This window comes from Calcarisporiella thermophila, assembly GCF_041956535.1.
Source record: "Calcarisporiella thermophila strain CBS 279.70 unplaced genomic scaffold VTP21scaffold_10, whole genome shotgun sequence".
NCBI classification, from domain to species: Eukaryota; Fungi; Calcarisporiellomycota; class Calcarisporiellomycetes; order Calcarisporiellales; family Calcarisporiellaceae; genus Calcarisporiella; species Calcarisporiella thermophila.
In genome coordinates this window covers 71842-84725 of record NW_027192200.1, presented here as the reverse complement: position 1 = coordinate 84725, position 12884 = coordinate 71842, and the positions used below count along the sequence as shown (strand labels likewise).

General features: G+C 55.4%; 4 protein-coding genes across 4 annotated transcripts; 3 read left to right on the top strand and 1 right to left on the bottom strand.

Moving 5' to 3' along the window:
* Window positions 1-35: 35 nt before the first annotated feature.
* VTP21DRAFT_754 (uncharacterized protein) lies at window positions 36-4671 on the top strand (the record flags this gene model as incomplete). The annotated part of the gene is made up of 5 exons (XM_069398292.1): window positions 36-461; window positions 548-1793; window positions 1872-2391; window positions 2463-2833; window positions 2906-4671. The coding sequence occupies 5 exons, from the start codon at window positions 36-38 to the stop codon at window positions 4669-4671; spliced, it is 4329 nt and encodes a 1442-aa protein (XP_069251644.1).
* A 285-nt stretch (window positions 4672-4956) lies between these two features.
* VTP21DRAFT_753 (uncharacterized protein) lies at window positions 4957-6750 on the bottom strand (the record flags this gene model as incomplete). The annotated part of the gene is made up of 4 exons (XM_069398281.1): window positions 4957-5450; window positions 5531-6144; window positions 6221-6535; window positions 6605-6750. The coding sequence occupies 4 exons, from the start codon at window positions 6748-6750 to the stop codon at window positions 4957-4959; spliced, it is 1569 nt and encodes a 522-aa protein (XP_069251643.1).
* An 879-nt stretch (window positions 6751-7629) lies between these two features.
* VTP21DRAFT_752 (uncharacterized protein) lies at window positions 7630-10032 on the top strand (the record flags this gene model as incomplete). The annotated part of the gene is made up of 1 exon (XM_069398270.1): window positions 7630-10032. The coding sequence occupies one exon, from the start codon at window positions 7630-7632 to the stop codon at window positions 10030-10032; it is 2403 nt and encodes an 800-aa protein (XP_069251642.1).
* A 1299-nt stretch (window positions 10033-11331) lies between these two features.
* Window positions 11332-12511, top strand: VTP21DRAFT_751 (uncharacterized protein; the record flags this gene model as incomplete). The annotated part of the gene is made up of 4 exons (XM_069398259.1): window positions 11332-11495; window positions 11564-12128; window positions 12203-12359; window positions 12438-12511. 4 exons carry the CDS (start codon window positions 11332-11334, stop codon window positions 12509-12511), a joined length of 960 nt encoding a protein of 319 aa, XP_069251641.1.
* Window positions 12512-12884: the final 373 nt, after the last annotated feature.

Genomic DNA, 12884 nt, shown 5'->3' with positions numbered 1-12884 from the left:
ACAACCCAAAATACAACCTCCTCTCCTATTCTAATATGACGCTCAACCCGCCACAACAACAAAAGCCTCCCGTCCAGCTCACACCCGAGGAGCTGAGAGCAAGATTAAAGCGGTGGCATGCTCGCCTTCACAACCTCGCCGACCTTCAACTTCCCACCGATTATCCCCGGCCAATGCCCCTCAAGATTATCGAAGCATTTCACACATTACCTCTCTCGGAGTCCCTATCTCTCGCCCTGCTACAGCTGTCATTGGCGCTTCAAGTGGGGGAGGGAAAGGCCCAGACCCATCCTTCCCCTTTCATTATCCTGCTCGCGGCATTTGCAGTGCTACTACAGAGATACACGGGCGACGAGGAGTTTGCGGTGGGCTCTTCCAGCGATTCAGGTAACCCGCTGGTGCTAAAGCTAAGCGTGAACCCGGAGAACACCTTCGAAGACATTGTTCGAATGGCTCACAAGGTAAATTGAGAAGCATTGGAGCATTATTATTAGCGAGGTAATCAGCGCGTTGATCTGGGTATCTATGGCTATGGGTTTTATTTTAGATGGAGCAAGAAGCAGCAAATGACGAAGTCCCCTTCACCTCCCTCATTGATGCCTTACAGCCCTCCTCAACCGAAGAAAATCGCCAACCCCTCTTCCGCATTCGCTTCTTCAATCACACCGACGCCCCATCAGAATCCGCGCTAGCACCCACATCAGCATCGACCGACCTGACCATTATCATATCCTCCCACTCCTCGTCGTCATTGCGAGACGCGCTTCTTCCCCGCTTGGAAGTTGGAGTATCATACAACCAAGTGTTGTTTTCGCCGGCTCGAGTGGAGATCATGTTGGAGCAGCTGGTGCGTGTAGTGGAGACGGTGAGCAAGAATACCAAGTTAACTGTTGGCGACATCCCCCTTGTGACTCGGTTGTGCCAGGAGGTGATTCCCAACCCCACCGCCAATCTTAAGTGGAGCGAGTGGCGCGGAGCCATCCACGATATATTCGAGGAGAATGCACGGCGACATCCCGATAGAATTTGCGTGGTGGAGTCAAGGGATGAGGGCCGATGCACCTTCACCTATGCGCAAATTAACCGAGCCACAAATATGGTCGCTCACCATCTACTACGCAATGGGATCCGTCGCGAGGATGTGGTGATGATTTATGCTTACCGGGGCGTGGATTTGGTGGTGGCAATCATGGGCGTGCTGCGTGCGGGCGCGACCTTTAGTGTGATCGACCCGGCCTACCCCCCGAGCAGGCAGCAGATATATCTTTCGGTGGCAACCCCACGGGGTATCATTGTGCTGGAGAAGGCGGGCCGGCTGGATGAGGCAGTCGAGGGCTACATTAAAGACAACTTGGATATCGCCTGCCGCATCCCAGCCCTACGCCTTGAGGACAACGGTACCCTCTGCGGTGGTACGTCCGAGTCGAGCCAAGACATCCTGGATCCCATCCGTGAGCTGTCAGCCCAAGGGCCCGGGGTGGTGGTCGGCCCCGACAGCATCGGGACCCTCAGCTTCACGAGCGGCAGTACGGGGATTCCCAAGGGCGTGCGCGGACGACACTTCTCGCTTACCCATTATTACCCGTGGATGGCCCAGCAATTTGGCCTTTCCTCCGAGGATAGGTTCACGATGCTGAGTGGCATTGCCCACGATCCGATTCAGCGCGACATTTTCACCCCGCTCTTCCTGGGGGCGCAGCTCTGGATTCCAACGGGAGAAGATATCGGCATCCCGGGGCGACTGGCAGAATGGATGGCAACGAGTGGAGTGACCGTGACCCACTTGACCCCTGGTATGGTTTAGCCCTTCACCTATCCCTTTACTTGTTCGCCTGAAAACTTTTTCTAACCTCTACCCACCCCTTTCCCAGCCATGGGCCAGCTTCTTTCGTCTCACGCTCAGACCCCGATTCCCACCCTGCACCATGCCTTCTTTGTGGGCGATATTCTCACGAAGCGCGACACCCACCGACTTCAAAAGGCCGCCACGAACGCCCACATTATCAATATGTACGGCACCACGGAGACACAGCGATCCGTTTCATACTACGATATCCCTCCCCTGTCTTCGCACCCTGCCTTCCTAAGCTCGCAAAAGGATGTGATGCCGGCGGGGAAAGGGATGTGCAACGTGCAACTGCTGGTGGTGAATAGGAAAAAGCGCGATATCATGTGCGGAGTCGGGGAAGTAGGGGAGATTTACGTGCGCGCCGGGGGGCTGGCCGAAGGTTATCTGCGGCTTCCCGAGGCAACCGCGGAGAAATTCCTGGAGAACTGGTTCCCTGGGCAAAGGTCCGCTGAGGAGGCCGGAGTGACCGGAACCAAGGAGCCGTGGAGAGAGTTTTGGAAGGGAGCCAGGGACCGGCTTTACAGAACGGGAGACCTGGGGAGGTATAGGCCTGACGGGAATGGTAGTCCATCGGCTATCCTATCGAATCCAATCGCAATGCATGCTTACCTAGATGCGTTTTCTTTTTTTTTCCTCTCTCTCTTAACTTAGTCGAGTGCACTGGCCGAGCGGATGACCAGGTTAAGATCCGCGGTTTCCGCGTGGAACTTGGTGAAATCGACACCCATCTTTCGCAGCACCCGCTTGTTCGCGAGAACGTCACCCTGGTGCGCCGTGACAAGTACGAGGAGCAGACGCTAGTTTCCTACTTCATCCCCGTGAGTGGCGCCGACTTGGACGAGTTTTTGTCCTCCACCGACGATGACAATGGGGAGGAAGGGGAGCGTGGAAAAGGCTTGCGCAGCTCGAGGAAATACAAGAGATTGATCCGGAATATCAGGGAGTACTTGAAGACCAAGCTGCCAAGCTATGCGGTGCCGTCGGGTAAGGACCGACACCTCGCCAGCCTAAATTGTTGCCAATGGATGGCTTAACCTGATCCTGTTTTCCTTGTAGTGTTTGTGCCTTTGAAGCGGATGCCTCTGACCCCCAACGGCAAAATCGATAAGCCTGCACTGCCATTTCCAGACACAATGTCCGCGCTTCCGGTCGCACCCGCGATGGCAGCCCCGAAGAGGTCGCCGACCGAGCAAGCCATTCACGACATCTGGACCCGCCTCTTGCCCAACCCTCCGCAACCCTTTATCCCCTTGGACGAGAACTTCTTCGACCTCGGTGGACACTCGATTCTCGCCACCCGCCTGATCTTCGAGGTGCGCAAGGCGTGCTTCGAGGGCGCGCCCCTGAGTCTGGTGTTCCGTGAGCCCACGATCCAGGGAATGGCACGGGAGATAGATCGGCTGCAGAGCTCTGACCTCAACCTTGCCGGCGATGATAACAAATCGAGCGCGGCCCCAACTCCGACTCGAGCCGAGGCGGGAGAGTCGGCCCCGAATGGTCGGCGGTCCCCCACTGAGGAATTCAATTATGCCGCCGATCTACCCCAGCTCTTCACGAGCTACCTGCCCGCACAGTACGCACCAGTGGCTGGAGAAGACTTGGGGAAAAGCAAGACGTATCTTCTTACAGGAGCGACCGGATTCCTAGGCGCTTTTATCCTGGCCACCCTCCTCAGGCTGGACCCCAGCTGCCGTGTCATTTGCCATGTTCGATCCAAGTCCCCCGAAGCCGCCGTTTCTCGCATCATCCAGTCGGCCAAGGCGCATCTAGTGTGGGACGACGCATACCATTCCCGCATCGAGGCAGTGTGTGGCGATCTAGCGTCCGAGAAGCTCGGCGTCTCCGATGCGGATTGGCAGCGGCTTGCCCAGGAGGTGGACGCAATCGTGCACAACGGTGCCCTGGTGCACTGGGTCTACCCGTACTCGAAGTTACGCCCTGCCAATGTAGAAGGCACTGCGTGGGCCCTGCAGCTTGCGGGCGCCCATCACACCAAGTCCTTCACCTTCGTGAGCTCGACGTCCGTGCTCGACACCGAACACTACGTCCGACTAAGCGATGCGGTGATAGAGCAGGGAGGGCGCGGGGTTAGCGAGGAGGACAGCCTGGAGGGTAGCCGCGAGGGCCTGCGAAGCGGATACGGCCAGTCGAAGTGGGTTGCCGAGAAGCTGACCCTGGAAGCCCGCCGTCGCGGACTACCCGCCGCCATTGTGAGACCGGGATATGTGCTGGGAAGCACGGAGACGGGGGTCAGCAACACGGATGATTTCATCTGGCGCCTTGTCAAGGGATGCGTTGAACTTGGGTCGGTGCCTCAGATCAACAATGCGGTGAACATGTGTCCCGTCGACTATGTGGCGCGGTGCGTGGCCGAGGTGGCTAAGCGCGCTGCTGGGGAATTCGCGGCGGAAGGGGCGGTGTTCCATGTGACCCACCCGGTGCCCGCTTTCCGGTTCAATGATCTCTTCGGATGCCTCCCGGCGTACGGCTACGAGGTCAAGCAGCACGAATACATCACGTGGCGCAACGCGCTTACCGAATACACCCTGCAGGCCCAAGACAATGCCCTGTTCCCCCTGTTGCACTTTGTCCTCGACGATCTCCCCACCAGCACCAAGTCGCCCGAACTGGACGACACCAACACACAGCGACTTCTCCAGGGGGCTGCCGTTCCGCGGATGACCGAGGAGCTGATCGGACTGTACCTGGCGTACTTGACTCGGGTTGGATTTATGACGATGCCCAATGTGAAAGGCGCGAGGGAGCTGCCGGAGTTGAAGGCGGTCGGGCAAGTGCTTGGCCGCACCGGGGCTTCTCATTAGAATGAGACCAAGCTAGACAGCGACACTACTACACTTCTTTCCCTTGTGATTCATTTAACAATTTTTTATTCTACATTCCAAGTTTGACATTAGAGTTAGCTGCCATCTTCTATGTTTATTTTCTTCTATTTTTTCCCCCTTAATCTTTCGTTTTATATACACTCTGCGCGACCTTGTAGATTATATAATGAGCCTAAGCATCAACATTCAAAGGTATTGTGACAATAAATGAACCTTGTTTCTTTTCACAAAAAAGGTGCCAGCAGAGTAAGGCGCACTCCTGAGTTACACTTTAGCAAGCCAACTCTTATTGATCCAAAGCTTGGTGCATAACAGACACCCAGCTCCCAACAGGAAGACGGTCCCCGTAAACAGCGCAGCGGCCAAATAGCCGTGCAACACATGGACTAGGACACCTATGACTAGGCCCCCGATTATCATTGGGAGGGAATTGGTGAAGAAGAGGAAGTTGAGCGCTGAGTCCAAGCGCTCCATCTTCACGACCTTGGGGGTCAAGGCTGGAACAAGGGTCGAGCTGACCGCCCCGAAGAAGCCGTAGAGAAGGCTGAACGTGCAGAGGGAGGCGAAGCTGGGGGGAAGGGCCCAGATGCAAAAGCAAAACACCCCCGAGAGAAAAATGCTGAGAAGCGAGATGTTGAAAGGGCCGTAGAGGTCGGAGAGGAAGCCGCAGCAAAGACGGCCAGGGATACTGAAGCCCGCCATCAGCGCCACGAAAATGGAGCTCATCTGAGGAGAGACGCCAGCCGAGATTGCATGGGCTTGGCGGCAAAAACCATCAAACCATTCATTAGTCAACCGAGCGGGAAGAGGAGGAAACCAATGGCCAAGGTATGCATACATGGCACGAAGTAATAGGGCGCGATGAAGCCCAAGAGATGCAAGAACGAGAAGGATAGGATGCCCCAAAAGCCCGGCAACTGAAGGAAACTCCAGTCGCTAGCGATTTCTCTCGACCCTCGGTCGCGGAGGGTGTAAGGCTTGACCAGCAGTGTTGCCATGGTACATAGCAGGAGACAGCAGCACCCTACAATCCGAAGGCACCATTGCACCCCCACCCGGTCAATGAGATGCTGCGACACGGGGGACAGAATCAAGCTTCCAACCCCGCCCCCCGTGGCGCATAAACTGGTGGCCAACCCCCGCTTCCTCAGGAACCACTGTGGGATCAGGGGGGTGCTCGCGACAAAGAGCATCGACGCGCCCAAGGCAAACATGATGGAGAAGCTCAAGTAAAGATGCCATACATGCGTGGCGAAGCTCATGAGCACGATTCCCGCCGGGGCCAGGATTGTCCCGATCGAGAGGGGGAGGCGATATCCGAATCGAGTCACCAGCGGGAGCGAGATGGGGCCGGCGGCGAACAAGAGGCCTGCAGAGATGCTACCGCAGAGGGAGAGGAGGAAAAGAGAAGCAGAGGGCAGGTTTTCAAGGTAATGGGCCTGGAAGATTCCCCTAGAAGTAATCACAGAAGATGAGTGCATTCAGTCGTCGAAATGCATGGGTTGGATTCATGGCCTTGATCACTTGCCAAACATTGTTGAAGCCAAACACGACAAAGTTGAGGAGGAAACACGCGAAAACAATACACCACCCATATCTGCCGTCGGGATACTCGACATTGCCATCGTTTGCGATCTCAGGCCCACGCTCGGTTTCGGCCAGCCTGGGTTGATCCTTTGCAATGTCTCTCCGTTGGAGAGCATTCCTCATAACGGAGTTCAGCAATCGGAGAACCGGGCCTCGCGAGATGGATAAAGGAGACCAAGCGGGATATGGGCATGAAGAAAGCCCATGCGTGATATGTAAATGGAATATAGGCGTCCAGCGAGGGTCTCCAGTGTTTCTGCCATCTTGGTTTCAACGCCCCAAATATGGGATATGCAATTAAATTGGATCTTGGGCGATCTTATACCGCACAAGTGAAATCGACGCCTGTCGCGAGCAAGACTGAGCCTGCAACGCTACGCGCTCTGCGCACATAAGAAACGGGCCCAGCGCGGGTTGGCGTTCATTTCTAGGCCATCTCGCAGAGGGGAGTTTCTCCTTTGACAAAAGCATATGGATCGATGGGGAAGGCTTTACTTCGCGCAGGGCCGGATGCGGCAATGCATTCCATGCTCAGGCGTCCATGACCGCGGTTGATGCGGGTGGAGGGGGATTCCGGTCTCAACTACAACGAGGCTGGAACAAATCGGCCAGTTCAAGGCTTTTTTGTCCTCCGCGCTCGCAAGCCGAGGAGCAATTTGAAATCAAAAGTTGCGGCCGAATTGGAGGAGAGCATATTAGTCAACAAGGCCAGCCGTTGGAACGGTCTATTACAAATCCCATCGGCCCCTTTTCCACCGTCTTCTCAGCATCGCAAACTATCCGGCGCACGGGGGAGGAGATATCCAACGGAAGTCACGCTAGAGTCATCGCTGCCGATTTTCAATCACCTTCTCTAACAACCTGTCCGCCGCCTAATTTTTTTTTCTATTTCTTGCAGAGTTCTTTTTAGGAATTCGGTTCGAATCGCTTTTCTTTTTCTTCCCCCATCTCATTTCTTCCGCCCAACCTGCTCTAGCGGCGATAGCTCAGCGTAGAGGCCGGATTCTTGACATGTAAGCTTAATCCCGCTGTGATTATGACGTTTCTTGCTGAGGTCAGCGGGATATGGGTTTTTGTGTGGATGATTGAGACTTTTTGGCGCCATTGCTGATGGGCATGGTGAGATAAGCAAAACCAAAAAGGTTTCCCGCCATAACCCTTATCCTTCGATGCCAATCTCGTGTAGCTGCTGTCTTGGTCGGAGGCTAATCTCATCACTTTTGCCTTTCCTCATGTAGATTAAGCTTTTATTTCTTCCATCTGCTTGTCTCCTCTTCTAATCCTAATCCCGTATATCCATTGTACTAATACAAATTCAAATTCGAACTGGAGGACAACGGCGAAATTAGCATGGGCCATAGTTTCTCGACCTCCCGCAGCCATGATCCCCACCCCCCCACTGTCGACGCGAGTGATCACTCACCGGCATCCACGCCCTCGCCCGTACCAGCACATCCGGCAGAAAGATCCTCCGCCACTCCGCCCCTAGCACGGTCATCGCGTGCTCTGAGGAGTACAAGTGCGCGCCGAAGACGACGGCTATTCAGCCTCTATCCTATCATTTCCCATTCCAGCGGGAGCAGCACCGGCATCAACAATTCCTGTGTAGGCGGCTCGCGTGGATGGAATGGGCTACAATCAGCCTCATCGGGTTCGTTGGGTGGGGTCGCGGGAAACGGTGGAGGGGCGGCGCGGCCTTTAGGGCGCTTGCAGCGACTGCACGGGATGCTGCGCAGTTCGACGCCATCGCCTTCCTCCTCGTCCTCCTCATCTCACCCTCGATACACCCGGCCAGTAGGGCTGCCTTTAAGAGATTCCACATATTATCCTGCCTCGTCCTCCCCGTTGGACCAGCGGCGAGCGCAATCTGAAGAGTCCGATAGGATGCAATATAACCCCATGGAGGAAGATCCCCAGCTGCACGAGGACGAACCGGTTTACAGTCACATCGAGGGCGACTATCGGAGGCTGGATGATTACGACCACGCCGACTACGGTCCTGAGGAAGAAGGAGAAAAAGAGGGCGACGAGCAGCAAAAAGCTAGGGAACATGCAGGCGAGAGGAACCCTACAGCAGAAAGTGCGATCGGCGGGGGGGACGGGATGGCCCTAGATGATGAGGACGAAAACAGGTGGCAGGACCGCACCGCTACCCGTAATCTTGTCTTTGAGAACAGCTCTGGTGAACGCCCCCCTTCACTCTACGGGCCGGAGGACCATTTGGACGTGGAATATGGCGAAGGGTGGCACACCCGCCGACGGCGCCACGAAACTCGAGACGACCAGTGGCTGCACGATTCACAGCTTCTGGATGGTGGCGACGCTGTGGAGCACGATCACCCCTCGCAAGCGGCCGGAGGAAACACGCGGTTTAGCCGAGTGCTTGCAAGCCTGGTTGCCTCCACCGCGGCCTCCTTGCTGCGGCGCGCCTCCAGTGGCCAGTCCTCCACGGCCGACTTTGCGGGACCTCACCCTGCCAGTGAAGCCCAGCGGCTCCACTCTTCCTCGCGCCACGAGCCGGACGGAGACCAGCCCGCGAGAGGAGGCGAGGAGCGGCATAACACCGCCGCTCTGGCCAATTTCATCACGGACAACACCCTCATCTCTACCTTGGAACGGATGTTGAGCAATCTGGAGCGCCAGGACGCCGCCGCCGGTGAAAACGACGATGCAGAGTCGGGAGCGCGTGAGACAGGCGCGGATACGGGCCTGGAGCCAAATACTACGGCAAGAGGGACGGATGGGAATGCGGGCACGGGTGGAGACGAGAACCCTGCCCCATTGCCAATCTCCGTCAACTCCATGCCGGACATCTCCTCGCTCGGCGGGATGGGCAGCAGTGGGCAGATGCGGTTCTTTAGGATTGGCGGACCCCCGGAAGGAGCGGACGCAAACGAGGCGGGAATGGTCCCGGTGCTCTTTGTTGGGATTCGGTCGATCGATCGGCCCTCAGCGTCAAGACACGGGGCCGAAGACAACGGCACCGAGGCGGAGGACGGGGAGAGCGTCGTGAACGATGCCGCGTCCATCACCACCCTGCGCACCATGTCGAGCGGATACCCATTCTCAATGTACAACGATTCGGCAGCCCCGGGGAACGAAGGCTCCACCTCCCTGCGACCCTCGTCACCTCCGCCCCCCTCCTCCCGGATGTCGCCACAGCCCCACCCACACGTTCTCTCCTCGGCCGCCTCCTCGTCCTCCTCCTACTCCTCCTCCTCCACCAACACCACGGCGTTGCCCCCGGGGCCGCCCCTGTCTGGCCAGGGTCTCGCTCCTCCAAGCCATCGGCGGGTCACACGCACCTACGTCATCTTCATCATTGGAGGCACCTTTCCCTCCGGCCACCCGATCCTCACCTCGCCCTCCCTTCTCTCCGACCAACCCACCTACGAAGATCTGCTCCGGCTTGCGGCCGTCCTGGGCCCTGCGCGGCCCCCCACCACCACCCAGGACGCCATTGATAGTGCGCTGCCGTGTGCAGCCTTTGACAAAACTCTGGGTCAGGTGCCTGGGTTCGAGCTGCTGGGGACGGGGAACAGCTGCCAAGTGTGCCTGACGGAGTACGGGGGAGGCGACATGGTGCGTATTCTGCGGTGCCGGCATGGTTTCCATCGGGAGTGCATCGATAAATGGCTGACCGAGGGGGCCAACAAGTGTCCCATTTGTAGAGCCGCTGCGGTGGAAGAGCGGGAGGCGGGAAACACCACCACGGATGAGAGTGCACCGACCCCTCCCATGGCACAAGGATAACGCGTGGAGGCTCGATGGCTCAAGCCAATCCTTCGTCGCAAGGTGTATATATATGTTGGTGGATGTATATATATACTCGGAGCGTTGTGCACTCTTCCCGCCTACTTTCTCACTCTCCTCCTACTATATAATCTCTCATAAGTACATTTTGTCGGGTTAAAGGGGAAGGGCGCGTCCGCTCGGCTCTTGGATCTGGCTCTTGCGTTGGTTGCTTTCTCCCTCCTCTCTTGTGGATATTTGAGGAATGCGCTTTTTATTTGTTACTATATTCTTCTTTTATATATATTCTTTTTTTTTTTTTGCAAGGATGGACGTTTTTTTTTTCCCTCCCCCTCTCCCCTCTCCCCTTTTTCTTTTCTCCCTATGATCCTTTTTCCCCCTTTATTTCTATTGGAATTCATAGAATTCATCATTTCTCTTTTTTTTTATTGTGAATAGTAAAATTCCAAAATGCAAAGCTTAAAATAATAAAAAGCCAAATAGTGTGAATACAGCAGAGACGTTCACTCGCTTATTGCACTGGGGTGTTCAGGTGGTGAACAAGCATTTCATGGGTACGCGCGCGCTTGGATAGTTAGCCACCCACTTAGGCATGGGGTCTCTATGCATTCCAGGGAGCCGTGTTTTACCCTATCATGACATGGCATCGTGACATACGAATGATGATGGGTCATTTCGATAGTTAATGAAGGAATAGTACTAGAGGATGTTTCTACCCCAGCCTAAAGCTAGGGTCCAGATGACTCAGAGCGGGGACGCAATGTGCTTGCTCTGTGGCAAGATGAAGCTATTGGCAGGCCTTCACAAGAGGTTTTAGTTCCCGTTTTTACACGACCTCTTCAACCTCCCTTTTGCAATAACCACTACTGGCCATCAAAAGACGGGCCGAAGACGTGGCGCTTCACAAGTTTTACTTCTTGTGACCTGATAATAAAGGGAATGTTGGAATGTTTCTCATTCTTGTAAGACCATGTTCTTTGGAATAGGGTTGAAGTACCGGTTCTTCTCCCCCTATCTCTATAGTATATCTGTTTTGGTTGGCCCGATTGCATTCCGAGAAAACAAATCCCGAATTGGGGAATGGCTTGGGTCCAGGAGTCCACCATAGGACCAAATCAATCTGGGGAATTCTTCGCCTCCACCGAGAAGCCCCAAAAACTCCTGTCTCCTAGTCTAACGTGATTAGAAATGGACACTGGAATTGGGCTGCGGCTTGGAACCAAAAATTATTACCCTCCCAGAATAGGCAGTGGTCTGATAAATACGGTCACTTCGTCCTTTCAATCCTCCTCCCCAACCATGAGAAGGCTCCCTCTACCGCGCCGCCTATGCGGATCCAGGTGCTATTCCACCCATGCCCCCCTCTACCCATATGTTGATTACACGCGGCACCGGCAGCGAGTGTACTACACGGCCGACTACGAGAAGGCGGATAAGATGGCGCGCATCATGCTGATGAATTGGTAAGGGTGTTCTTGCTTGGATTGGATCGCTTCCATTCTGTCTAATTATCCCAAATGGCTCCGGCCAGCGAGAAATTTCCCCTCATAGCCCTGGACTCCGAATGGTCCACGCCCTTTCCTTTCGCACGCCCCTACAAGCAGCGCCCTCTTGCCCTCCTCCAACTCTGCGATCGCACCGCGATTCTCCTCCTCCATTTGCATCATATGCATGCTGTGCCGGAGCATGTACGGCTGCTGTTGGAGACGGAGGAGATCGTGAAAATGGGGGTAAACGTTCGAATAGACGCCAAGAAGTTGCACGATCTCGGGATCAAAGCGAAAGGAATGTGCGAAGCGAGTCGGCTGTGCCGGGAGGTAAAAGAGCATGGTTACCTGCACCATGATGGCGTTGGCAATGCGGGTGGAGACGGAGATGTGGATAAGGGTGGATATGATCGCGGCCAAAACCTAGGGGGGAAGCTACTAGCGAACAAAGGCGTCTTTGGCCACAGGCGCCCCATTATTTCCCTCAAGAGCTTGAGCAGAGTCATGCTTGGGCAGGAGCTCGCGAAGGACCAACATGCGCGCCTCAGTAACTGGGAGATGCGGTATCTGACCCCGCAGCAGAAAGAGTATGCGGCCAACGACGTGTTTGTGAGTATTCCGGTCATTATGTGTGAGTTTGCTAAGCCCCCCTCATCCCCTTCGATGCACCCCATTCTGCATAGGCGACCTACTTGATCTCCAACGCTATCATCAAGGAGCAGGTGCTCCCCCCCTACCACCTCGAGGTATTTGGATACGACGGAGACGCGATACGCGTGCAAAAGTCGGGGCACGGGACCTTGCGAGAACACCTGGCAGAATGCAGCCGGCGGCTAAGCGGTAAGGCTCCATTCAACAGAGAAGAGGATATGGACCGGGAGGCCTAATGGTTCTTATTGTGCATGCTCGGATGGCTAGAGAGAAGGCGGGCAGACACGCTGCGGGAGATGGAAGCAGCGGCCGCGGCCACGGCTGCCGACCTGAGCAAATAGACGATGGAAGTCCGCACGCCGCTCCGCCACCCATCCCGGGCTATTTGGCCAGCCGAATCTTCGTCATCCGAATTCAACTGGGGAGAGACGAAAATAGCACCACTTTCTAATTCCGTCTGAAACTCGGCATTTGTCTCAAGTGGTGAGCGGGTTACACAACCCACAAAAGAAACAAGCTTCACTCACGGACATATTCCTGTTTTTTTTTCATTCTTCTTCGATTGATCCTTATTTCTGTGCCGCTGACTATTTGTTGCTGTTGGTGTTGTTTGTCATTGTGGGAATGAACACACCTCACCATCATCTTTTTCATCTCGCTTCCATTTCGCGTCTGGCTTCTATTTCCCATCCCGTGTTCCCTTTTTCCCTCTCT